This window comes from Dipodomys spectabilis, unplaced genomic scaffold, assembly GCF_019054845.1.
Source record: "Dipodomys spectabilis isolate Male_0828 unplaced genomic scaffold, ASM1905484v1 ptg000021l, whole genome shotgun sequence".
NCBI lineage: Eukaryota > Metazoa > Chordata > Mammalia > Rodentia > Heteromyidae > Dipodomys > Dipodomys spectabilis.
In genome coordinates, this window is record NW_024870698.1 from 9175159 (window position 1) to 9203036 (window position 27878).

The 27878-nt window shown below is 39.8% G+C and overlaps 1 protein-coding gene across 2 annotated transcripts in view; it reads left to right on the forward strand.

Annotated features, from left to right (window-relative positions):
• Tbc1d19 (TBC1 domain family member 19) overlaps positions 1-27439 on the forward strand; it is a 95710-nt gene extending 68271 nt beyond the window's left edge. For both annotated transcript variants that reach the window (XM_042674783.1, XM_042674784.1), the window contains 7 exons: positions 1532-1576; positions 15078-15110; positions 17012-17121; positions 18983-19074; positions 21821-21936; positions 26189-26259; positions 27234-27439. In XM_042674783.1, coding sequence (XP_042530717.1) covers positions 1532-1576; positions 15078-15110; positions 17012-17121; positions 18983-19074; positions 21821-21936; positions 26189-26259; positions 27234-27308 — 542 coding nt within the window. In that variant the 3' untranslated portion in view covers positions 27309-27439. The remainder of the gene's footprint in view (positions 1-1531; positions 1577-15077; positions 15111-17011; positions 17122-18982; positions 19075-21820; positions 21937-26188; positions 26260-27233) is intronic.
• Positions 27440-27878: the final 439 nt, after the last annotated feature.

A 27878-nucleotide genomic window follows, 5' to 3' on the forward strand; every position in this document is an offset into this window, starting at 1 on the left:
TATTTTGTCTTGCCACCATATAGTCTTTGTATATGGAAAGGTTTCCATTCCTCTATGCTTCAATTATAGGTCCTTGAAGAACTAGCCTACCACTCACCATGTACATCATCCTATCACCAATACTCTTCACTGAACCTCTAAGCACTTAAAGTCTGTTTTTAAAAATAGTAAATATATTCTGTTTTTCTGTGTTAACCTGGAATCAAAAACACATGACTAAGAGATTATATCTAATATTTATTTTGTTTGCCTCTTAAATACCTAATGTAATAATCCATGTCTGTTTATTTTTTATTTCATTGTCACCCAGCACAAAGATAAGTCTGTTGTATCTCTACTGTAACCTAACCCTCTCATACTTTTTATTCTTCATCTTTTCTCTTCCACTACCCCTAACAATAACAAAAAGAATTCAATTAAAATTTTTACTTTAAACCCAAGTGCAAGAGCACATGTCATTTCAGTAGACTCAAAGGTGTTGTTGAAAAAACTGTCAAGATAAAAGCTACCGGGGCTGGGAAGGTGGCTCAGTGGTAGAGCGCTTGCCTTGCATGCATGAGGCCCTGGGTTCAATTCCTCAGCACCACATAAGCAAAAGAAAAAAGCCGGAAGTGGCACTGTGGCTCAAGTGGTAGAGCGCTAGCCTTGAGCTGAAGAGCTGAGGGACAGCGCCCAGGCCCAGAGTTCAGGTCCCACGACTGGACCCCCCCCCCCCCAAAAGAAAAAAGATAAAAGATACCTAAGATAAGTGGTATCCCTAGGGAAGGTGCTCAGAGGTAGAGTGACTACCTAACATGCACAAGACCTGGGTTCAGGCAGATGGCTCATGCCTGCAATCCTGTCTACTTAGGAAGCTGATACCTGAGGGATCCAGGTTCAAAACCAGCCCTGAGCAGAAAGTTTGGGAGACTCCATTTGTAAAATTACCAGCAAAAAGGCAGGCTAGCGATGCTGCTGGTGTAGAGCACAAATTACAAGCCATGCAAGGGTGAGGTCCTGAGTTCAAACTCTAGTACCAACAAAAATGGTGGGAGAAAGCTAATTTTTAAAACTATGTCAAACATTTGATCACAATGAACATGCTTTCCTAGAGCAATTCTAATTTCAAATATTTATCCCTATTCTCTGGTCCTATGAACCATTTTGGGAGCTAGAAAATATGACTACTTTATAGTTAAAATACATTTAAATTTTAACTTCTCAGCACATTCCTAAAAATACTAAGAAGATACTGAAAAGCTTAGGACCTGGGTTAATAAATAGGATTGTTTATATTTGCAAAGCAATTTTATGTTTATAAATAGATTCCTCTCAAATTCTTAAGTAGCTTGAAAGCATTTTTTATATTTTGATTTTAATTCACCTCAAAGTTTGCTAATGTTGGCAGATTGGGGGCTGGCAGATTTTCAGATTTAATTCCATATCATGAAATAAAATAGACTAGTTTTTAAATTTCCATTAATTATTGCTATACTTACAGAGCATTAATTTAAATTTGTATTTATTCATATTAAAACTCTCTTTCTTACAGGAAAACTAGGATTAGAGGAATATGCTGTCTTTTATCCACCAAATGGTAAGAGTAAAGCAATGGCTTCCTCTAGTGGGAAGTGAGAAAATTACAACTTTCATATTAAGAATGTGACTTTTTTTTAATTCTTTCTCTTTAAATGAAAAATAATTTATCACCTAAAGCAAACATTCTATAGACTCTTTCTACATTTGTGCTAGGTTTGTGCTCAACCATATACTTTCTGGTTTTCCTTAGGACATAGTAAATTTGTGGGAAAGCTGAGCTTAAGTCCAGGGCACTGAGTCTTCCTGTGAAGAACATTAACTAGTTCGATAGGGCCTTCCTCCTGACATTGTTGGAAGATCAACATGGAGTGAATCACCTTGACCAGTGTGGCATTTAGGAAATGCAAAGATTATAAACAAAGACCACTGAAGTCTTATTTTGATTATATGAAGTGATCATATGATCTCATAGTTAATATTTAGGTTCTAACCATGCCTTTGAGCTGCTTAGACAGTTTTTAAGATATACTTCTTGGGAAAGCATTATATAGTGTCCTAATAATGATAATGTTAAGTTGCATCCTAAAGTTCTTTTACCCCAGCAGAGTTAAGAACATGGGCTTTGTAATCCAGCAGACCTGGGTTCAGATCTCAGTTCTACCAACTCCCTCTATGACCTTGGGTATGTTCCATGACTTCTGTGAACTTCAGATTCATCAATGGTAGCATGTGGATAATAGATTAAGTGAGATGCAATATGGAAACCATTTGCACAGTGCCTGCCATGTAGTGAGTGCTGGGAGAAGGGAGGTGTAGCAAGTGTGCTGACTTGTCACCCAGTAAGCTAAGCTTTCTTGCTTTCGTGGCACCTTTTCAGTGTAATGTCCCGTTCCCTGCCTCCCTTGCACTCCTGCCCTGCTTCAGACACCTCACTCTCACTCTGCTTCTCTGCTTTCCCCACAGGGCCTAGCCGCTCCCGTCCTCTTTCATGGGTCTGTCTGTATTTGTTCATTACTCTAACATTTCTAGCTCTGTTTCTCACCTCTCCTGTGGTGATATCAAGCTTAAGTGACCACAACTTAATATATTATCTTCCTTTGCTCCCCAAAAGAAGAAAAAAAATCTCAATTAAAAAATAAGACCCGCCATCATTATCGATTCAGTAACTCAGGACCTAAAACCTGTTAGGCCTGCTAGCTTCCTTTCAGTTTTGTCCCTCATTAAATAAGTCTCAACAACCTTCCTGTTTCATCTTCCATAAACATCTGGGATCCTCTCTTCCTAGCCATAACTGCCACCTTGCCCTCTTTCAGGCTCTACCATCTCTAGCTTACTAAGAGCAGCCTTCATTTAGATGGCCTCATCTTCTTTCACTAATCAGTCTGAGTTGAACAGCTCAAGTGAAAATCAGAAGACTGTTCTTTTCCTAAAAGCTTTCTTAATGTTTCTGGGATGCTTAACATCCAAGCTTCTCAGTATATACATATATACCTACACACACATACATATGCACATACATACATTCAAAAATACGGGTCTCTCCAGTCTGATTCTCGCCAGTCTGTCTCTTAGCTTCATTTTCACCATTTCATTTCACATCAGTAGCATACTTTTTTATTATTTTTACACACAGCCACATACTCTCACAAAAAAGTATTGAAGCACTGTCCTGCTTTCTACCTCATCACTTTGTCTGTCCCCAAGCTCATAGACGATCATTGTCAAGGCCCAGTTCAGACATGACCTTCGGCATGAAGCTTCCTAGAACACCCTGCCTGCCTCTCGGCGCTCACACTGCCTGGTGAGGAGACCTTGGGCATCTCTTACTGTGTTATCTTGACATTGTTTATACTTTATTTCTTCCTCGATATTGCAGTTTTCAGAAGATCCAAGACTTATATTTTTATTTAATGTGTTTCATTTTTACCTCTAGTATCTAAGCATATATTAGTAGTATAATGAGTGTTTATTCAAACTACATTAGATGCTTCTAACTTTAAACTTTATGTGTGTATTATATGTGCGTAAGTACATGTCACACACACATACACACATACATATATGTTCACAAGCAATAGTGAAAGTGAATTTTCGAGACCCTTTCACAAGAATAATTTAAAACTAGCCAGGCGCTGGTGGCTCATGCCTGTAATCCTAGCTACGCAGGAGGTTGAGATCTAAGGATCGTGGTTCAAAGCCAGCCTGGGCAGCAAAATCCATGAGACTCTTATCTCCAGTAAACCATCAGAAAACCAGAAGTGGCGCTGTGGCTCCAGAGGTAGAGCGTCACCTTGAGCTAAAGAGCTCAGGGACAGGGCCCAGGCCCAGAGTTCAAGCCCCACAACTGACAAAAAAAAAAAATATATATATATATATACTAAAACTAAAATAATATATAAATCACTCCAGCAAATCAGACTGGAATTATTTTATATAAAAGCTAATAGCCCTGTAAAAACCAGGAAGGCACTTAAAGTAGACAGAGGTTTTCTTCCCAGCAACCCATATCCACACCTGCTATTACCTTCCCTAGGCGGGAAGAGCCAGCCACAGTGGCTTCAGGCAGCATTCTCACTCAGTTGAGGACTGATCAGTAAATTCATTACATAGCTAGTATGCGATGTTTCTTAGCTAAGGAAGGCATCTCCCAGGAATTTTGTGAGCTTTCCACGTTTGTTGTTGCTATTGTTGTTATTCAGTATTATAAATTACTTTATTCATGTGATGAATATTTACCTAGCCCTGTTCTGGCTGACTGTGGGTGAGTGAGCCACAGGAAAGAACACCATCAAATACTTACTGCAAAGGAGTTCATAGTAAAGGAGATATTCAAGAGAGAGATAACAGAAGATATACAAGAGAGAGGGAGAGGAAAACCTGTCAGAGAGTGATGTGAATGATAAAGTAACCAGAAATTGTTGGAGCTTGGGGAAGGCATGGAAAGAGTCAGGAAAGAGGCCTCTGAGGAAATAAAACAGAGCAGACCATAAAGTACAGAATAAGCCATGCAGAGAACTGGAGGAGCGCAGTCCAGAGGGAGTGTGTGGCATGTTTGAAGGTTTGAAGGCCAAAGGTAAGAACAAGCCTGATGCCGAGGTATGACTGAAGCCAATGAGCAGAGACAAGACAGGCCTCGCCAGTAACTCCTGTCCAGTAACTCTAATGTCTGGCCTTCCTAAACAGTTTATCTTCATTTTTCTTTTTCTTTTTCTTGTGAATGGCCTATGCTTTATATGTTAGTTTGCCTAATAGTTAGTGAAAATTGGCTGTCTTGCCTGTTACAATGTGATAAATGGAAATTAAGACTCACTTCCTCAGCCCAGAATTTGTTGTTATACTTTATAATTTTTTAGCAGTTGCCCTCAGCTTTTTTTTTTTGGCGGGGGGGTCCGGTCATGGGGCCTGAACTCTGGGCCTAGGCATTGTCCCTCAGCTCTTCAGCTCAAGGCTAGCACTCTACTACTTGAGCCACAGCGCCACTTTCACCTTTTTTTATTCTGCTTATGTAGTGTTGAGGAATTGAACCCAGGGCCTCAGGCATGCAAGGCAAGCGCTCTACCACTGAGCCACCTTCCCAGCTCCCTCACTCTTCTTATAAGGATCATATTCATTGTCTTGTGTGCCTGCTGAAGTGTCCATTATGTCAACTTAATAAGTCAGCTAGAGATTTGACAAGAGGTTTCATTAAATCTGCAACTCAAAAGTAAAAAGCAGAAACATTTCTCCTAGATTTTATGGATTGGTTTAGAGTTTTGTCAGGCCATTTACAACTCTACCTTAGTCTTCATGTCCTTTTTTAACAGGTCCTAAAAGCCAGTCAGAGGTGAAAACCTAAGGTCTTTTCAGGTCTCTTCTAGATCCCCCTGTATCCTGTACACAGGAGCTTTTCGAAGCATTTATTCCCTCATGCAGCTCCTGTCCCATGCTTTCCAGTCTGTCTAGCACTTGCCCATCAGTTACTCTTGTTCCTCAGGTGCTGTAGGTAGTGTATTCACCTTGAAATGCTCTTGACAAATGCTGCCTGGCTAGGCACTTCAGTCATAAGGGTAAATCTGAGCCACACTCTCAGGTAGCTACTAGACAGGACAAAACACGGACAAGTTTTGTTGTTGTTTTGTTTTTCCATACAAGCAAGCTACCAGGATTGTGAGCTATTATGCTCATGGCTGCTGCCAGACTGGAGAATGGTGTTTGGAGGTGGTAAGTTAAAACACTGTAGTGTTCTCTTACCAAGATTTCCCCTGGTTACTATAGGATTATTGGATTCTAGCAACCAAAAAAGTTGACTCTATCATGCCTATCAGCTTAACCTCTGCTTTAAGGAGGGAATGAGTTTGGGAGTTCCTTATCCCACTCATCTAAGCAACAGATCTCCAATTACTGATTAATACCTTTAAATCATCAACCGCCTGTTATGTAGAATGCAACTGCAGTAAAACATAATCCCAAGGAGTACAGGACTTTATTGCTTCTTGACTTTTGGCTAAGATCAAGTGGAGAACAGAACTTCAATAGTTTTGATGACAGATTTATCCAGGAAATAGGAGCATGAATGCATAGTCTGCTCAGTGAACAATGCTGAATAAATGCATGAGGGAATGACTATGGAAGAGTTCAGAGGAACAAGAGCAGAAGCAAGGAGATTTTTTTTAAGGAAAAATACAAATCTGGGTGAGATGTAATTACAAGTGACTTCTAAAAACTAATTTATTAATAGTGTTTGTCTTTTACACAGTAGAAAAAACAATTGCTAAAAAACATTAGATAGGGAGGTTTCAGAGCTTTGAAGCAGTGGTCAACCAGAGGCCATTCCCACAGCGTATAACACACACACACACCACCCCTCTCTTCACACACACACACACACACACACACACACACACACACACACACACACACACACACACACACACACACACACACACACACACACACACACACACACACACACACACACACACACACACACACACACACACACACCACCCCTCTCTTCCCAGGGAACAGCTGGCTGAAGACTTGTTCCAACCCCTCTGGAGGAAGGCAGTGCTGCCAGCTTCCTATACAGCTCTCCAGACAGCCTCCTAGAGCACTAACCAAAAAGAGTAACAAAGCCAGGTGCCAGGGACTCATGCCTAGAATCCTAGCTACTTAAGGGGATGAGATCTAAGGGACTGTGGTTTGAAGCTACCCAGGGCAGGAAAGTCCATAAGACTCTTGTTCCAATTAACCACCAAAAAACTGGAAATGGAAATGTGGGTCAGGTGGTAGAAGGACAGCCTTGAGTGAAAAAGCTAAAGAATGGTGTCCAGTCCTTGAGTTTAAGTTCTAATACTGGCGCGTGCACACACACACACACACAAATGAAATTATATAATCTTGTCTCTTTGCAGGTGTAAAGTTGGTAAAGAGCAATGCACTGTGACATTTATAATAAAAAAATCTATTTAAAATATAAATTCAGGCATAAATAGAAAACATAAATGTTATTTGAAGTTCGATTTTTAGATTGACATTTAATATATGTTTAAATTTTAACTACTACAATAAAGTATTAAGGATATAGTCTGAAGTTTTAATTTAAACAGATAATGGACATGGTTAAAAGCAATTTGCCCATTGTCTTATCTCTACTTGTACTGATGTTTTATTATATAGAATACATAATAGTTATATAGAATATATATAGAATAAAAATAAACAGAGGAAACAAGTATTTCAACAAATGAGTGAAATAAATTATAGAGTCCAAAATGAGGAAGGAGGTAGGTAGTTGATGTAAATCATCTGTAAGCATTATAGATAGTGGTAATACTGTAGAGAAAATATTTGGTAAGTGTGAAGCATGTTCACTGTGTTATTTTCTGATCCTGTTTGCTATTTCTGTCTTACCTAATTCAAGACTTATTTTTGTTGACAATTTTATCATTTGGCGCTTTGGCAAAGGCATGTTAAATCATCTCTTTATACAGTTACTCAAACAGAATAGGCAATTTTTTCTGATGCCTAAGAGAAGGCAGAATCTTAAAACAATCACTCAGAGCAGACTTGTGCAACTTGGAGGTCAGATCCAAGATGTGTCCAGCACCCTAATGCCTTGGAAGCACACTCTTGGGTGGTAGCCAGGTGGCTGAAACATGACCCTTGAAAGGCTGAAGTGATGAGAGGCAAAGGAAAGGATTTGGAAAAAAAACTGGCCAAGAACATGACTGCCTCCCAGATCAAAGAAGTGTTCTAGGAGGTATGCACACTGAGTGTTAATGGATTCTTCACTGCTTCTTAGATCACCTGCTTTTATTTGCAAGAATTTTATTTCATGCCTCCTCAACAAAGCAGACTATACAGCCCCTTTTAGAGTCATAAGCCCTGGCTAATCTTGGTTAAGCTGAAGTATACCCTTATGTAATTCAGGCAAAAAGAATAAGAGAGAAAGAAATAGAAAATGAGAGACATTTTCTTAAGTTTAAGCTCATACTTAATATGTACACTCTCTGTAAAAGCATAAAACAGCTGTGAGCTATTGAGCATCTGTGGTGGAATACACATTACACTGGCACACTTAAAATATGCTAACCTTACATGCTTAGTTGCAACCCAGTGAGCTTGATTTTGTTTATCTGCATTTTCAGAAATAAAAATTAGATTCAGAAAGTTAGATAAAGTCACACAGAATATGAACTCACATTCTGAATTATTGAAAGCCGCCTCCAATTCCATATCTTAGTTACTTATTCAGAAATAAACTTTATGCTTTAATATTTTATTTATGTCTTTATTATAGTTATAAATGCTCAAATTTCCATTGTTAACAACATGTGTTGAACATCTAGAAGGATATTGAAATTAAGATATACTGTGGAATATGATCCTTGTTTATCACTAATGCTTATGTATCAGCTACTGATTTCAGAACTTGGGGAAAGTGTAGTGAAAACATGATTAACCACGAGTAGTCATAATATGCATGTCCCTTTGTGCTGTTTACAGTTTACTAAGTTGTTCATTATGAGCTTCCTTCTTAGGGGCCTTGCTCTGAGATTTTAATATTGTAGAAGATGGAAAAAGTAATAATAATGTCTTTCTTTCTGGCACAAACCTTTTCATTGAAATGTTTCTTTAGAGGTGAGGCTCAAGTGATAGAATGCCAGGCTTGCGTGAAAAAATATATAAAGGATAGCACTCTGGCCCTGAGTTCAAGCCTCAGTACCAGAACAAAAACAAAACAAAAGGTATTGGCTCACATGGTATGTATAGTGATAGGAAAGCAGTGTTCCTCTGGTTGCTTAAGGCCAGGTTCAAGGTTTGGAATTCCACTTTGTAGACTCCTGAACAATATTACAAAGCTGATAAGAGTTTCATAAATGCAGAGAAAATGTCATATTTATTTTAATATCTCCAGAGGCCACAGATTAGGCTTTGAAATATTGGTTAATTGGACAAGCAAGAGCTCAGTACGTATTTGGTGGGTAGATGAATAATCACTGAGAAACCATGGTATTTTTCATGATCTCATCAGTATTTTCAGAAGATAATGAGCTTTTCCAAAGGTTGGTTGAGGAGCTGAAGGTTTGCAGAATAATGTGATGATTACGATGTCATGTAGAACCATAGGCAGAGTTCATCAGAGCCTGATTACAGGCCCGACAAGAAGGGAAGACAATAAAGGTTAAGAATGGTGGAGGCAGATTCTTTAGGGTTCTGTATGCTTCTTCAAGCATTTGATAAGTATCTGTCTTGTTCTGTGCTTGTCTCTGGGACTAGAGGTAAATAAGGAATAGTTTCTATGCTTAAAAGATTTGCTGGTAGGAAGAAAAGTAAAATCTGATTATAGGAGAGAGCAAGATAGGGGAGGAAAGTAACATGTTGGATATTGATTTTGTATCAAATGTGGTACTATGTTACATTCATTATCTTATTCAAGCCTCATCATCTCCTTGGTACTGTCACTGCTTTCAAGGGAGGCAGAGTGTAAATAGAAATGGAGGCCCACCTACAGTAAGTTTGAATAGTAAAGGTTTTAAGTTAGATTAATACACCATTGATCTACTTTATTTTCTTGCATTGACAATGATGTCTTCATAACAGTTTGGAAGGCAGGTTCAAATGCAGAATTCTACAGCTCACCACCCCTTCTCTCCTTATACAGGTTTGATGCTTCCACAAATAGTCACACTTTAGCCACCTCTGTGTCCTGGGGTATATACTCATCGGGAGAACAAGGAAGCAGGGGGAGCTGATGTAGGGGCCTCTGGGATGGGAACTTCAGAGTCAGAGATGTGAACTCTAAGGAAAGACATGGGCTCTGGGTGTCAATTCAGCCCAAGCAGGGCCCTCAGCCCAAGCAGCCTCTCTTAGTCTTACATGTCTATAGGCCGAAAGCACTGTAGTGAGAATTGCATGGCTGTATGCACAGAGAGGAGCCTCCACTAGTTGGGGCAAGTGCGTTCACCCAGGAGTACACAAGTCATTAATGCTTAGGGATGAGGCTAGGAGACTGTCAGGACAATTTTTCTAGGAGCCATAGTGTATAAAAATCTTGAAAGGTGAATGAAATACCAGGCTGGAGGTAGAGGAAAGCCTTGCCTTATGGCCAGGTCCTATGCTCGGGATGAAGAGGTGGTAGACAAACGTTTGAGAGGGTTACAATCTTATTTGTAAGACAGTGAAGAGAAATGAAGCTTCCAGCATTAATTGAAGAGTTAACTGTCCTACAAGGACCAAAAAGGAGCATATGACATTTAGATATTAGATGTAAGGGAGAATTAGACAGCAAAAGTGGCTCGCTGACTAATAGAGCAAGGTAGAGTCATTTATAGAAATGGTGTCCAAGTTGAACACCAGTAGCTCAAACCTGTAACTCTTAACTATTCAGAAAGCTGAGATCCATGGGCTGGGAAGGTGACTCAGTGGCAGAGAGCTTGCCTTGTATGCATGAGGCCCTAGGTTCGATTCTTTAGCACTACATAAGCAGAAAAAGTTGGAAGTGGCGCTGTGGCTCAATTGGTAGAGCACTAGTCTTGAGCTGAAGAGCTGAGGGAGAGTGCCCAGGCCCAGAATTCAGGACCCACTACTGACCAAAGAAAAAGAAAGCTGAGGTCCAGATTGCAGTTCAAGGCCAGACCAGGCAGAAAAGTCCACAGATTCAATCTCCAAGAGTAACCAGTGAAAAGTCAGGCTAGAGACATGGCTCAACTGGTAGAGTACCTGCCAAGCAAGAGTCAAAGTACTGGATTGTAGATTAATATTAAGAATACTTGTAGAGGGAAAATGAGAAAATTATGACAGGATCTTAAAGAGAACTATTCAAGAACAACAAAGAGAGAGAGACAGAGAGAGAGAGAAAGAGAAAACCTAAGCCCCAGAAGTTTCAAAGAGGCAAGAAGTCTGACCTGCAGGGTGGTCTATATACCATGGTAAGGTCAAGTTTGTGAAGGATCTTTCCACTGCTGCAAAGCCATTAACTGTGCTACAGAGGAGACCCCTGGATTAGCTATTGGAAGTTAAGGGGTGTGGAGATGAAAAGCCTCCTACACTACTTAAGGTTATAGGAGAAACTGAAGGGAGAAAATACAAATATTCTTTTTTAAAGTTAACCTTGGTTTAAAAGAAGGAGAAAGATTTTACATTTGAAGAAAAAGGATCTGGAAAAAGGGATTTTTGATGATGATGGTTGTGGTGGTGATGATGATATGTAAACATACTACAATAGCTCTAGTTGAAAGTTGTTAGAGACTGAAGATATGGGAATTTCTGTAAGACCACCCATGTTTTGCCTTCTTGCCTCCGTTAGTCGGAGTAAGAAACAGATCTCACCGCTGTCTACCTTATGGCTAGCTGTATGCAGCAAGCATACAGCTTACGACAGCAGTGACCTGAAGCCCAGCACTTCCACGCCACCCTCTCTGGTGATTCTCACCCACACAGCTTCAATGTCTTTTATCAGGAAGGTTTCCTCTGTCCTTCCCCAGCCTGGGCCGCCTCCTCCTCCTCTTCCTTCTTCCCTGCCATTATTTCTCACCATAGCACTTGATCACTATCTGACACGATTTACTTATTGTGTTACAGTTGTACTTTCCCTAACAAAAGGTCAGCTCCAGTCCCTAGAATAGTATCCCACACATAGTAGAGGCTTAATATATACTTGTTGACTGATGTCCACGAAGGCAGAATTCCAAAGCAAGGGTTGGCAAACTTTTTCCATGGCCAGCCAGATGGTAAATACTTTAAGTTTTGCTGGCCACTAATTTCCTCTGTCCCACATTATTATTATTATTTGCTTGTTGGTTTTTTAAATAGTCCTTTAAGAATTAAAAGGCAGTCTTAGTTGACAGGCCCCAGTGCCGAGTGCCCTTAGCTTGCTCACTGTGAAAATTATGGAAGCAGGATTCAGAATGCAGGTAAAGATGTTAGCGCCTAAAAAAGAAGGGGGTATGTCTCCCTTGGAAGCAGAAAGTGAGGGGAAAGAAGGATAAAGGACAGACAAGTCAGAGAGCTCCTGTAGTGACTTTACCCTCTGAAGGCCAGAAGTAAGGTCTACAGGCAGGTGTTTCACACTAGAGAAGTGGAAAGGTCTTGAAAGAATAGAGCGGCTTGCCAAGTAGAGCTGAACAAGAAAACGGATAAGCAATGCTGTATCCAGCCAAAGCTGGACGATGTCAGTCTGTGCACTGTGCTCTAAGACTAGAAGAACATGGGGACCTGAGAGCCTGGGTTACTACATGCAAAAGCTGAAGAGCCCGGCTGCCAGAATGAGGCCGACTGGCTCACAGTTTTATTTTTTACAAAATTACTTCTAGAAACAAATACGAAATCATTTATAAAAGTTAATATCAACAATTTGCATTTGTTACAAGCCTAAGCTATTGATTAATGACTCATCTAGAGCCGTTATCTCATTTAACTCTTTTAAGTAGGGTCTAGCATTATCTCTGACTTACAGATAAGAAAAATGAGGCTTAGGGCAGTTAGGAAAATTGCCCAAAGGCACTTAAAACTTTCAAGTGACAGCCACTGATGAGCCAAGCAGTCAGGCCAACCCCAGCCTTGCTTTTTCATCTGTTGCAATAGGGTACTGATTAATGAGCTGATACTAACAAGAAAAGAGGTTTCCAGTGACAATTACTGCTCTCACCCTGCCTTATTCTGCGTTTTTTATATTCCCTTAGATGAGGACATAGATAGTGTCTATATCAAATTTTACTGTAATGTGGAACCTGGAAGAATAGGGACCACAGATAACAGAATGAGAACCAGAATTATCTCCAACTGGAATGGTTCACAAACATAATAGAGATAAGAATGCAATCCTTTCTTGAAGTCCAAAAACAACTGTCCAGATGGGCCAGCTTTGCTGTGGATCCACAGGGAGGGAAGATGCTTGGACTGTAGCTTGTCCAGAGGGAAATAAAATGGAGAAGTTCCTTTGAAAAACATTTTAAGAAACTCAGTCTTCCCTTATTTGCAATATCTAGTATATGTATGAGTCAAGCGGAAAAGGTCAGATAATGTGATGTTAAGAAAACGAACCCTTAAATATGTATTTTAATGTTTTTTTCTTTATGATCATTTGGGTAAATGCTAAGCAAAATGAACTCCAAGACATGGACACAAGAGGTTTTTCTTTGTTGTTGTTTTTAATGTACTATGTGATGTTTTTGTTTCTTTCGTATGTTTCCCTCCACCATGGTATGTACCCTCTTATTGTATATACATTTATTTGAATTAGGGAAGGAAAGGGGAACAACAGAATGGTGAGACAAAGGACAAGGGGGAACCAACGCAACAGCGACATACACAAGACAATATATTGGAAATGATCTGTACAACTTGGGTGGGGGGGATTGAAGGGGAGGGAAAGTAGGAGAAAAATGAGGGAAGGGGGAACAAGTTTGACAAGAAATGTCCTTATGACCTTACTTATGTAACTGTAACCCTCTGTATATCACCTTGACAATAAAAACGCTTTAAAAGTTGTAAATACCCTAAAAAAAAAAAGAAAAAGAAACTCAGTCTTAGAGGAAAAATATCCCTGATTGTTATGGGGCAAAGGAGACAGAAAACATTTGTGAACGTTTACATGTGCTATAGAAAGTAAATTAGTAGTCTTTGTAGTCAAAATTAGGGGTACAACATAGGCATTGTAGAGAGCCAGAATAAGAAATAACCATTCCCAAATAAAACTGTTCAAATTATACTGGTTATATTGGAAATTAATGTGCCCTCTGTTGCTGGGCACATTACATATTGTAAACTGTTACCTATTACTTCATAAAACAGTCTAGATAACCTACCAACAAGAAGTTTTTGCCTTAAAACAAAACACTTCTATACTATTTTTCAGGGATGTAAACTTCTCAGCTTCTGTACTGATTTCACATTGATTTAGTTTACTGTTAGATAGTAGAAGAAGCTGAGCCCGTGGCTCGTGCCTGTAATCCTAGCTACTCAGGAGGCTGAGATCTAAGGATCATGGTTCAAGGTTAGCCACGCCAGGAAAGGCCATGAAACTCTTTTTTTTTTTGAGGGGGGGTCCGGTTGTGGGGCCTAAACTCTGGGCCTGGGCACTGTCCCTCAGCCCTTCAGCTCAAGGCTAGCGGTCTACCACTTGAGCCATAGTGCCACTTCCAGCTTTTTTTCTTTGTGCTTATGTGGTGCTAAGGAATCGAACCCAGGGCCTCATGCATGTAAGGCAAGCACTCTATATCACTGAGCCACCTTCCCAGCCCATCCATGAAACTCTTAGCTCCAATAAACCACCAGAAAACCAGAAGTGGCACTGTGGCTCAAGTTGTACAGTGCTAGCCTTGAGCTGAAGAGTCAAGGGACAGTGCTCAGGCCCAGAGTTCAATCCTCACCACCACCATATATATATACATATATATACACACACATATACATATATATATACACACATACATATATGTATATATATACATATTTATATATGTATTATGTTAGCATGCTGAGGTTAAACTTAGAATATTTTTTTGACAACTACGTATATGTGTATAGAATCCTTGCCAGATACTGAATCGGTACTATGTTCCCAGCAATATTTCTTCTAAACTGCTCCCATGATACAACTTTTAGTAGTGTTGCTAAACACTGCTGTTTTCTGTAAAGTGACAGTAATAAAGATGTGCCTGTAAAAGCTCAGTAATCTCTTCACAGATTAAATTCTTTTTTTTTTTTTTTTACACTTATTGGATTTTTTTTATGTTTGCCCTCACAGTGTTGGGGATTAAACTAAGGGACTGGTATATGCTAGAAAAGAGCTCTAACAGTTGAACCATGCCCCCAGCTCTATTTGTTCATTCATTTACTCATTTTCACAGATTAAATTCTAATAAACAAGATGAAGTTGTTTCAGAAATAATACTGTCTATTAACTTTGAGGCCATTGTTTTAGTTCTCAAGCATATATATATATGGACAAAATATTTTATCAAATATATCACAAAGTTTTTATGACATGGATAAAATTTTCAGTTTTTGTCCTTTGAACAGCCTAATAAATACATATATCCTACTCATTGAAAACAAATATTCTTTTTTTTTAGGTGTTATCCCTTTTCATGGATTTTCCATGTATGGTAAGTTAGGCTTGAAAGTATTCATTATTCTTATTATATTTTGGAAATTTAAACATAAAAATAATACTGCATATCACACCGTCCACACATTTAACATTTTAAAGCATTGAGTTTATTTTATTACATATCCTTTTAAAAAAAAACTGAAAATAGTCATGAGAATTGTGTGGGTGATGTTATCTTGGCAAACTAGAAATAGAACATACTATGAAAGTTGTAAACTTTACCATCTTCTATAGAATTACACATATTAATATTTAGCTCTAAGAGTATAAAGTCCAGTTACATGAATTTCTGAACAATTCTCAAATGAGTCTTTTTAAAAAATAGTATGTCAGAAAAAGTCTGAAGTGGGGGGCCTCACAGAGTTCAAGGTTGTGATTTCTCCAGACTGTGTACAGTGTATACACAGCAGCCCTTACATGCGAGCGCTGAGCGCCTCGGGCATGCGGGTGCAGGCGTGGAGTCAGAGTGCGGCAGACTTGCGTGTCGTCCAGTGAGGAATGGAGGAAGCTTAACAAAGCTAACAAGCGGAGGGATTCCCTGCACTGTAATGCCACGTAATTTTGAGGTTTTCATTTGTTCCGTCTAAACTTAATGTTGTCTCCTTTATTTCTACCCATTAACTTCAGAATACACAGGAATATTTTGTAACAGGAATCGGCAGTAAACTAAACTAATATTTGCCTTTATAAACTGTGTGTGCAGCATCAGACAGTCATGGTGAATGACCTAATATACAACTTTAAAACTAGCGTGCAGTGAAAAGAATGCAAGGCACTTAGGGACTTTACCTGATGCTATCTTGATGCTATCAGTCACAGACTTGAATTACAGCATACTCTGTTCTCTTGAGCCATCAAAATTTCATATGAAACATACAACATGATAAGGACTTCTAGCATAAGCAAAATTTAAAGTGGTTAAGAATATAAACTTCTACCCTAATATTAAAAATACTAGCTCTTGCAGGATACAGTGGCTCAAGCCTGTAATCCAAGCTACATGAGAAGTGGAGATTGGATGATCACAGTTTGAGGCCAACCCTGGCATAAATGTTTATGAGAGCACATCTCAACCAATGCCTGTCAGCTCCAGCGGACACAGGGAACCACAAGAAAGAGGATCACAGACCAGGCAGAACATAAAGCAAAGTCCTGCCTCAAAAATAACCAATCGTAAAAGGGGCTGGAGCATGGCAAGGCCATGAGATGAGTCCCCAGCACCAAAAATAGAATAAAAAGGCCTTTTATCCTTTCAGTAATTTTAGCTGCAGGAATTGTTCAACTTACTTAATTTTTAAAATTTCTCAAGTTAATTGAAGGCCTTGATTCTAAAAGCTATTATAATGCATCTTATATTTAAGTCACCTGACATTCAGAGTTGAAAGTGTTTGAAAAGTAGCTAGAATTCTTTGGGACACAAAGTAAAACAATCGTCCTTCTGAAGGCTGAGATAGGAGAACTTCAGGTTAAAGGCCAGCCTGGGTGAGCTAATGAGAGCCCATCTCAGAATGGAAGAAGCAGAACGAATTGTCGAATTGTTAACTTGCTGATGGAGCTTTTTATTTCTTTTTTAAAAAGATTTGACCACAGGTAGCTCTTTGAAATTACTTGGAAGTTTTACTATTCCCACATAATCCCCTTACATCATTCTTAATCTACTGTTAAGTTGGGAATATAGTATTTGTAACTTAACACTTTCTTTACAGTTTTTAACTGACCTTTCCTACATGCATATATATATATATAAATGTACACACACACACACACACACACGTATATATCCTTTTCAAAATTAGAAAACAATGTATGGTTTGCAACCTGATTGACTGTGGTTACTATGTAATGTTTGTTTCCACGTTTGCTCTTCAGTATTCTCAGGAGCTGTTTTTCTTGCAGTTGCGCCACTCTGCTTTCTGTACCATGAACCTTACAAATTATATCAGATATTCCGAGAGATGTATGTTCGCTTTTTCTTCAGACTCCATTCCATCTCTTCTCATCCTTCTGTAAGTTCATAAAAGTAATATCAACTCAAACTTGAGTCTGCTCTTTCTGTGAAGAAAAGCCTCCTCAAATTAAGAACAAATGGTAATCCGTGATGGCATGCCTCCTTCTATATTAAAAGAAAAACCATAGAGTGCCTACATTGTTTTCCTTGACAAAGATGTTACCCTGGGGTTGGACATGTGGCTTAACTAGTAAAGCACGAACCAATGAGTGAAAGCATCAGGTACCAAGTTCAAGTTCTGGTCTCCAACAAAAATAAATAAAAACATGCCTCTCCTTATCTATGAAGTAAGGTCGGCACTCCATCACCTGAGTGCCATAAGGAAGTCTGTACAGCACCAGGAACTTCGCAGCTAGTGCTCAGCAAAGAAATGGCTGCTTTTGTTGTTATTGCTTCTTTCATAATGAAAATCAGATTTGTCTTATTTGTCAGTTTCAGTTATTGTACTAGTATTAGCTTCACTCTGAGAGAGGGAAAAACATAATTACTGACCGTGGAAAGGTTTGTTTTCTGCTCCCTCACCTCCTGAACTAACTGGAGGCAAGCAGTGTTTACCGTGTCCACTTATGCTGCTCCCCTGTGGATCTGCTTAGTTCTGCTTGTGGGTAACTGGGCAGCCTCTCCATGAAAAATATTCCGTTGGAATGTACATTAAGCCTACCAAACTACTCTGAAGAAAAGATCATGTTACTGCTACTAAATCAAATAGCTAGGTTTTTGTCCCCCAAGTTTAAGACTATGTATTCCTACCCCAGCCAGTATCCTTGTCTCCAGTTCTGCTCTCTAACATTGCTTGTGAATGTTAGCAAACAACAGAATTCCAAGATGGCACAGATAAACATTCAGAGCACTGACAAGTGAATTTGATTTAGTTTTCGTACATTAATAATCACAATATTCTATCTTCTAACAGTTCACAGTATCATATTTTACCTTCCTACTGTACATCTTGGATGCTTCAGAATTTTAAAGCAAAAGAAAAACCTGCTACACAATGCACACCCCCTCATAGTTTTCCAGGGTGCTGCACTGAAGCCTGATGAAGAGAAACTAGGGATCTCTCTTCTGTATCTTACAGCTAGCCCTGAGGTATCCATTTTCAGCTAATTGATTGGGCCAGCCCTGCCTCTACCCTTTCTTTATTTAGCAGAATAAAGACAGGAGGTTGGCTCCTTACCTGGCTTGCAACCAGAGTGAACCATGTAGAGCCTTAACAGCCTGATTTCCTTAGAAATGCACAAAGAGGATTGAAACTTCCTTACTGGGATCAACCCCAGGGAATCCTGACTTACAAGAAAGACTTTATTAGAAGTTGTCAAGTTATAAACACACTTGGAAAAAAAATCTGCTTAAATTGATGTCTGATTTTTTTTTTATACAATAGCCATTTTAAGAAGTAGATCTACCAAGCAAGCAAAAGCAATCAGACATTCTGGTTTTATAATTTCCTGATGCAAATTTCAAGCAGTCAGCAAACAGGATTTTTCCTAGTACAGATTTGAAAGAAAGAATGAGAAGAACAGGAAGTATTTTCCCCAAAGGGTGAGTGTAGGGGGGAAAGCACTTATGGGGACAGAGTAAACAAAGCTCCTGCAGTGCTGGGGAAATACCTGGAAATTGGCATGCGTCAAGAAAGTAGCAGGCTTTCTGTAAAATAATGTTAGCCTTCGACTCCCCAGCTGTTGCCTGGGGATGTACATGGGCCCTGATTGTGGTTAAAAAGTGACTCAGCAGATCCCTAAGTGTGACTGTTCATAAAGAACGATAAAATACAGTGTGAATATTCATCTTCTATTTGAATAAGCTGCTGGCATACTTAACATTTGAACATTAAATTCTTTGTCTTTGATTGTAACCAGGGCATTGTATCCCTCTGTTTGCTGTTTGAAACCCTTCTTCAAACATATCTCCCCCAACTCTTTTATCATCTGCGGGAAATTGGGGCTCAACCGTGAGTATTTTTCTCTCTCTGCAGCAAGTTTGTTACCATGGTGAAATTTAAATACAGAAAGCTCTTTTATCATTATGGCAAATTACATATGGAGATGTAGTAATTCTTTAGGGAAATTAAACCAGCAATTTTCCCAATAAAACAGTAATTATAAAATAATAAAATTGTAACTATCCTGTGCAGAAATTTCCTGGAAGAGAGCTGGAAACATAACTCCATGGCAGAGTGCTTGTCTACCATGTGTGAGGTGCTGGGTTCATTCAGTCCTGAGCAGGAGAAGAAAATTCTTGGAAGAATTACCAGTGTCCTAATCAAAGTCTTGTGTCCTAAGATTTTTGTGTCTGGTACAAAAATCACCAAATTGAACTAATTTCTATTCATAATGAGCATATTATCCAAAACTGAGGCAAATATTTGTTTGAAGAAAACAAATTCAACCTGAGTTGTAGATTAATATGAAAGGACAACTTACAAAAACTATATAGGTTAATGTTTGCTGTCTCTTGTTAAAGGAAATAAGACCAGTGATGGTCCTGGTCCTATGATTTCTCCTTCTGAAAGCTGAAGTTTCATTCATGATGACAGTATGTGACTATATTTAGTAGTACTAGATATCAGTAATGTTGGTTCCTTCCCTCCCTCCCTCCCTCCCTCCCTCCCTTCCTTCCTTCTCTCCCCCTTCTCCTCCCTCCCTCCTTCCTTCCTTCCTTCCTTCCTTCCTTAATTCTTTCCTTCATTCCTTCCTTTATTGCCAGTCCTAGGGCTTGAACTCAGGGCCTGAGCTCTGGACACCACTTCCTGTTTTTTCTGAGTACCTTTTTGGAGATAAGAGACTTAGGACTTTCCTGCCCAGGCTGTCTTGGAACCACAACACTCAGATCTGTCTCCTGAGAAGCTAGGATTATAGGCGTTAGCCACCAGTGCCTGGTTGGTTCTCTCTCTTTAAAGAGACTACAGCAATGGAAACTTCCAAGTGATTTTTATCAACATTCTGAGCCTTTCTTCTCTGAGCAACCATGTTCACTATTAAGGCGAATATATATGAAATTTCAGGGATAGCCTGTTTCTGGTCTCACTGCTTACTCTTCTCAGTGGCCTTTACTTCCTCTTTGTTAAATAAACTCTTAAAAAAAAAGAAATTGCATTAATCTTTTGAGGCCACAGAAGAATTAATGAAAAATAGAATGCTTATCTTCTCCATACTCCACTCACAGCTGATGAGATGGCTGGCTAGTCATAAATTCAACCCAGGTTCAAATTCTGTTCTGTACAATCCTGGTAAAGTTATTTAATTTGTGCTGTAATTTCATTCCCTCCCTTCCTCCCTCTCCCCTTCTCTTCTTCCCTCCCTCCTCCTTGTCCTCCCTTCCTTCTTCCCTTTCTTCCTTCTGTGCTTTGTCTCTGACACATGGGGAATGTGACTAAGCACTGGCCTATCCAGGCAAGCTCTCTGCCCCTGGAGCCATGACTCCAGTCTTTTACTGTTCACATGGTTTCAAATGAAGTGTCTTGCTTTTTGTCCCTGGTTCTATGCCTGGCATGCTTCATTTTAAATCAAGATAATTTGATTTTTTTTTATCTTAAAATCAAGAAAATTGCTGCCTCACGGAGTTGTTTCAAGGTGAAAGGGTTGTAAGAAAACAGAAAATAAGAGTGGCATGTGTGTATGCATACACGTGCACACCATATCTCTTCTGTGTAAAGCGCCAGTGGATTTCAGAAATTTTAGAAATGCTGTCTGTAAAACTACTTCATATTGTCCATTAATTCTCTTTCCTTTGTTGCCGTTAAAAGAGTGCTCTGTTTCTGGTAGGAGGAATGTGGCAGAAATATGTTAAACTAAGCCCAAGTCTTTATTCCTTAAACTTGATAGTAAACTGGACTCGTTTTCTATTATTACAACTGAACTAGATGAGCTAATAACTAGTCTTTTTAAAAAGAAAACTAGGTTGAATGTATTTGGCTCATTGTTAGTAATAAGATTCTGGTAGTGTTTTCTAAGGTACAAATTTATTTAAGTGACTTATGATTGGAACAATTTTATTTCAGAGATTTAAAATTCTTTTTCAGGAGCCTATGGCTCATGCCTGTAATCCTAGCTACATAGGAGGCTGAGATCTAAAGGTCTCAGTTCAAAACTGGCCCAAACAGGAAAGTCCATGAGATTCTTATCTCCAGTTAACTACCAAAAACAACTGCAGCACAAAGTGGTAAAGTGCTAGCCTTGAGTGAAAAAAACTCAGGGATAGTGCTCAGGACCAGCATCAAAAAACAACAACAAGAAAATATAAAATTCTTAGAAAATTTTAGAACAGGTCCAGTGTACCTATGTGGAAATTATTGTATAGTGTGTGCATTTATGTAAATTATTACATAGTATGTGTGTGTATGTAATTTTCACAAAGAAACCCTCTAATATTACAAATGTGTATTAAATCAAAATTTAAGTAAATTCTGATTATCAAGGTAGAAATAATTTTGTTGTTAATTTTGTCCTTATTTCGAAGGGTTTCTAACCTAAGTGGGGGAGGGGGAGTCCAGGATACAGAATAATTCCTCTGAATTATGTAAGATCACTGATTGTACTTTTATAGCTTAGAAGAAGGGACTTCAACTTTAAATGATCAACGGACTTCTAAGACCTTTGAAGGAGCTATGTTAACAATAGAATGGATTGGGTTTTCTGATACTGCCTTTTTGTAAGAAGAAAAATCCATTGTAAACTTAATTTTTACTTTGTCTGCAGACTCCGCATATCATTTAAGTGGATGGTTCGAGCTTTCTCTGGATACTTAGCTACAGACCAACTCCTGCTCTTGTGGGATCGAATCCTAGGATACAATTCTCTGGAAATTCTTGCTGGTAAGACTTAAGTGCTTGTTTGTGAGGTCCATGTTTGTAAAGGTCCCTGTTCTTCCTGACTTCCTATTGGCTCCCAGGAAAGATCACAGTTTCCTCTTTGCCCCTCTTCTTTTCATCTAATCAGGGCTTATACCTTCCATGACCTATGAGGCCCAACAGCACAGTACAGATGCATTTCCCTGCCCATCTCCCTTCCCTTCTGCTCTGTGCCCCTCCTCAGCCACTCGACAACAGACTGGAACTGGGTGTCCTAAAAAGCACAGTCCCAGTTCTTCTGGACCTTGTTTCATACTGGACTTGAAACCTTTTCTTTTTTTGCCAAAAGTCTTTGATTTCTGCTCTGCTGGTTAAAATGTTCCTTTGAGGTATTCTCTTATGCCAATTTTTTAAAAAAGTTCATGAAACCATAGATTCATGTGTATTTAATAGTTTAGCCATTTATATAACATATATGTACCAAGGCAACTGTATAACAGCATACAAGGCATATATTTCTTACTAATTATATTGTTTCCCTGATGTACAATAATAGTCTCTGTTACTTTTATCATTGGGACTACTAGAATATTCAAATGATAATTAGATTTATACAATAGTTGGAGAACAGAGAACTTGAAAAGAATATTTTTGTGTATGTGCTTAAACTTTAGGCCTGGGTAGTGAGCTCAAGGCTGGCACTCAGTTACTTGAGTCACAGCTCCATTTCTGGCTTTTGGGTTAACTGGAGACAAGTCTCACAGACTTTCCTGCCCAGGTTAGCTTTAACCACAACCCACAAATCTCAGCCTCCTAAGAAGCTAGGATTACAGGTATGAGCCACCAGCACCTGGCCTGTCATCATTTTTTTTTTTTTTTTACTTTCTCATCCCTACCTTGTCCCAACATCTTATTTTCAAGACTGAGGTTCTGCTACCATTTCTTAAATTATAATAGTTTAGACTTTTCACCAAATAACTCTCCTCTGGGTTTGCCAGAAACTTTTGAGAGCGTCATATATGACATTTGTTATCATTTCAAAAATATATTCAATAATGCTTCCAGTGCCAGTGGCTCACACCTGTAATCCAAGCTACTCAGGAGGCTGAGATCTGAGCATCAGGATTTAAAGCCAGCACAGGTAGGAAAGTGCATGAGACTCTTATCCTCTATCACCAAAAAGCCAGAAATGGAGCTGCGGTTCAAGTGGTACAGCATAAGCCTTGAGCAAAAAAGCTCAGGGATAGTGCCCAGGCCCTGAGTTCAAGGCCCAGGACCAAAACACACACACACACACACACACACACACACACACACACACACACACACACACACACACACACACACACACACACACACACACACACACACACACACACACACACACACACACACACACACACACACCAAAACACACACACACCAAAACACACACACACACACACACACACACACACCAAAACACACACGGAAAATCTCACTTTGAGAGAACTTATAGTCAATGTGGGTATATAGTTTGTTAGATCAGGTTCGGTTGAATATAGCCTCAAAATACAGATCCTTTCTCTTGTTCTGCAGAAGGGCTGAGCAGACTTAAGCATGAAGCAAACAGAAAGGAACTTGTGTGATGTGATACCAAGATGAATAAAGGTTATGAGCACATAGTATTTTGAATGCTGAGTGTACTTGTTTTGTCCCACCTCTTATCTACCTTTAGAAAAGTAGCCTCCTACACTGCAGAACTCTTTCCCACTACAACAGAAGCTTCTTCAAGCCTCTGGTTCAATTATACTCAAGAAGAAAGCAGGGATTCTGTTCCTTAGCTCTAAAATGTCTTCCCTGTCTAAAATATGGCTGCAGTTAGTGGGAAACTATAAAGAATTGCTGACCCACAGAAAGAAAGGGTTTTCTTTGCTACTCTGGTAGTCGTGCAAGTCCAGAACTTCACAGCACTTGTCTTCTTTGCAGTTAACAAGAAAATTCTTTGACCCAGATTTTGTGAGAGGGAGGGAGGGATTGGGGGCGGTAAGGGCTTGGACTCGGGCTGGGTGCTGTCCCTGAGCTTTATTTATTTTATTGTGAAAATACTGTACAGAGGGGTTACAATTACATAAGCAAGATAATGAGTACATTTCTTATCAAGCATTGTAGCCTCCTCCTTTGTTTCCCCTTCCCATCCCATCCTCCCCCTGCCCCCCCAATCCTCCTCCCCCCACTACCAAACTTGTAAAGTTCATTTTCGACATAACGACTTGTACGTCTCATTTACTCAAGACTAGTACTACCACTTTGAGCCACAGTGCCACTTCTGGTTTTCTGGTGATTAATTGGAGATAAGCATCTCAGATCTCAGCCTCCTGAGCAGCTCTTGTATCCCTTGTTATCACTGAATAATCCCAGCCAACTCAATTTTTGTTCCATCTTTTTTAATTAGTATAAATTGTATAAGGGCTTCCATGATATCTCCATGCATTCGTGGAGATGCTTTGGTTAGATTAATGAAATTTTGTTCTGCCATTACCCTCTTTTGTGTGTAGATGCCAGCTCTGGGGCTTGAACTTCATACCTGACTGGTACTTGATTTTTTCGCTCAAGGCTGGTGCTATACTATGTTAGCCGCACCTCCACTTCTGGCATTTTGCTGGTTAATTAGAGATTTTTTTTAAAAATCTCGTGGACTTTTCTACCCAGACTGGCTTCAAATGATGATCCTCAGATCTCAGCTTCCTGAGTGGTATGACTTCAGATGTAAGACATCAGCATTTGGATGTAATGTTATTTTATTTTATAGTTATTTGTTCTAGTTAATAGGGCTTGGACCCAAGGCCTCAGCCTCCACTTAGCTTTTTCATTCCAGGTTGGTGCTCTACCACTTGAGCCATACCTCTACTTTCTTCCCTTTTTTCCCCTCCAGATTCTCCTTCCTGGTTCTAAGGCTTTCTGACAAACTGTCCTAAATCTTTTGTCCCCTGGAAGAGTGCCCAGGCTTTCCCTGTCTGGAAAGTTAAGAAGCCTGGCTCCTGACTTTCACTCCTACACACGACCACCCACCCACCCACCGTCCCATCAGGGCGGAGGACCGCCACACCTCACCCTCATGCCTTCTCTGCAGAAGCCTCTGACGGGCAGCAGACAAGTCCTCCCTAAACTAGCACATGGATTTCCATGCCAGGATGAGAGTCCTTACTGCCTGGTGCTGCATGGTGGCCAGGTGACAGGCTTTTGGCCAGGGTTAAGTATCCACTCTGCCACTTTTTACCTATGTGGCCCTGAACATGCCACTAATTCACTGTGCCTCAGTTTCTGTGTTAGTGAAGTGGACTAACAATATTTCTTAACTCCACACTCGTATGGAAATGAACTTCTATTATTAATCTCACAGTAAAAGTGTATTTTTTGAATTCTATGTTTTCACTACCTATGCAATATCTCTAGGAAAAAAATCTTCCAAATAACTTGAATATTTACTACCATTAGTTTTCCAAACATCGGTGATTTGCTGCGTGAAGAATGTACTAGCAACGCTGGTGATGACAGTGGGGGCGGGAGGGAGGGGTGTGCTGTCACCTCAGGCCACACCCGCTCCACCCAGTATTGCCAGCTCTTACATGGGTTATTGTGTGGCTCCAGAGTCATTCATTCATTCTGCTGCTTGGGTTAATGGTAGCTTCTACGTATTGTGTGTTAGTATGACTCTTTCCTTCTTTTGTTCTTTCCCTCCCTCCCTCCCTCCCTCCCTCCCTCCCTCCCTCCCTCCCTCCCTCTCTCTCTCCTTCCCTCCCTTCCTTCCTTCCTTCCTTCCTTCCAGTGGCCACTGACAATATATGGAGGTTTTTGTTCAATAGGATTTTTATTATAATATTTCAAATATTTTTTGTTGTTGTTGGCCGTGGGGCTTGAACTCTGGACCTGAGTACTGTCCCTGAGTCTTCAGCTCAAGGCTAGCACTTTACCACTTGAACCACAATGCACTTCCGTAATATTATCTTTAAGTGGGTGTAAGAGGAGTTTCAATTCAGGCAATCAGTTTGTAACTACAGTCACAGAGATGATACTTTTCAAAGCCCTGGCTTTCCCTGTCCCCCAGTCCTGTGGGATTCAGTGTGGGTGGCACACTGTGGGAAGGCAGGCGCCCTCCCGGGCGGGCGCAGACAGTTTCCACGCGTCACAGGCGTGATTGCGAGTGTGCAGGCAGCTGTGCAGGGCACTGCGCTGAGCCGTCCTTGTGGCTGTGGCAGAGATGCCAGCAGCTGACACGGTGTGCATTCTCTTCCAGTCCTGGCAGCTGCCGTGTTTGCTTTCCGAGCAGTGAACCTGATGGAGGTGACATCACTGGCCGCAGCTGAGGTGAGGATATGTTTCACTCCGTGGGATGGAAAACGCTCCTGCGACACTGCCAGGCCCAGGCGTGTCACCGTCCCATGCAGAAGCGCACACAGTACTGGTGGCTGAACTCTGTAACTTGGGGAAAGCCTGTAAATTCTCAGCTCTGTACTATTCAGGACTCACATTTCCCAAATCACTTGGAAACAACCCTTCTTATGAGTGGGTCATAAACAGGATTATTGTAGGAAGCCACCATAGCCATTATAGGAAACTAGATACCTGCTCATTTTAATAGGAACTATTGGGTTTGTTACATGTCCTTATTATTCTCATGTTCATTTGTCAAACTTACAGAACAGAGAAGAAGTCAATGAAGTGCTTAGAGAGGCTGTGTTTGGATGACAGTACAGACCCATAGGCTTTTTGAGGTTATTTTAAACTGCCAGTCAGTTATATAATACTGGTTGCTTTTCAGTGATGTAACTTATATCTGGAATATGGTTCAATTAAACAGTGCTTGACATATTTCTCTTACTTATTCTCTTTAAGAAATGCACATTTTATCCTCAAAATAGCTGCCCTCATGCTTTGTTTATGTATCTTGTGACTGGATAGACATTATTTCTCACTCAAATGATTTCCTGCAATCACATACTCCCTACACTAAGATAACGGCTTGGGGATTCATAGTGTACAATTATTTATAGAAGCAAGTTGAAATTGTAGACCTCGTATAAACTCCTGCTACTTGTATATTTGAAGAAGGCTCAAGGCTAAGGCACAGGTTATTTTCCACTGCACATTTTAGCTTTTTGAGCACCAACTCTCAGAGCTTCAGGAGAGAGAAGGAAAGCTGTAGCTTGGGTACAGAGAGTTAGATGAATCTGTAGAATCTAAAAATGTGTTCGTACCCAAATTACATTGCTATAGTACTCCTGTTAGGCCTTATCAGACTTGATTGGGTGTTAACCATTCTTTTTGTGTTTTTATTTCAGGCAGTTCTTGCTGACCTTTCTACATTAAAAGTTATGCCTCTTCTTCAAATTTTTCTGTTTGCTACTGTCACCTGATCTTCTTCAAGGTCACTGACAACACAGCTAGTTTTTCATTAGAAACTAATCATGAACTATGCAAACTCTGCATAAAACCAAAATTAAACTTTGCATATAAGCCAATAAAGATCATGTTCCCGCCTCAGTTAGAGCTAAGTAGTTTTTCTGAAACAATAACTACACACCAAAAATTGCATTGCATGCCACTGACTGACTGTCCAGAGAGAAGCAATACACACAACTTCTGCTAAGTTGAGCACACTGTATACAATTCTGACTTGTAACAAGATATGCAACAAGCACTGAAGACACGCCGTAATAAACTTCAAGAGGTAATGGAACTTCTGGGACAGGTTTTTTATGTTAGTCTGTAACTTTACCCTACATGGAGTATTGTTTTCATCTTACAAATTGTTCTACACTCAGATCCAGGCATGGGATAAAAGGTGAGAAGACTTGAGCAAGATAATGTCTTTAGTAAAATTGAAAAATGTTGTTTTTATAAATTTGTCACTTCCTAGGGATTTTCTAGATTCCCTTACCATTTTATTTCTCCTTGAGCATTTCTACCGGAGAATGTCAAATAAA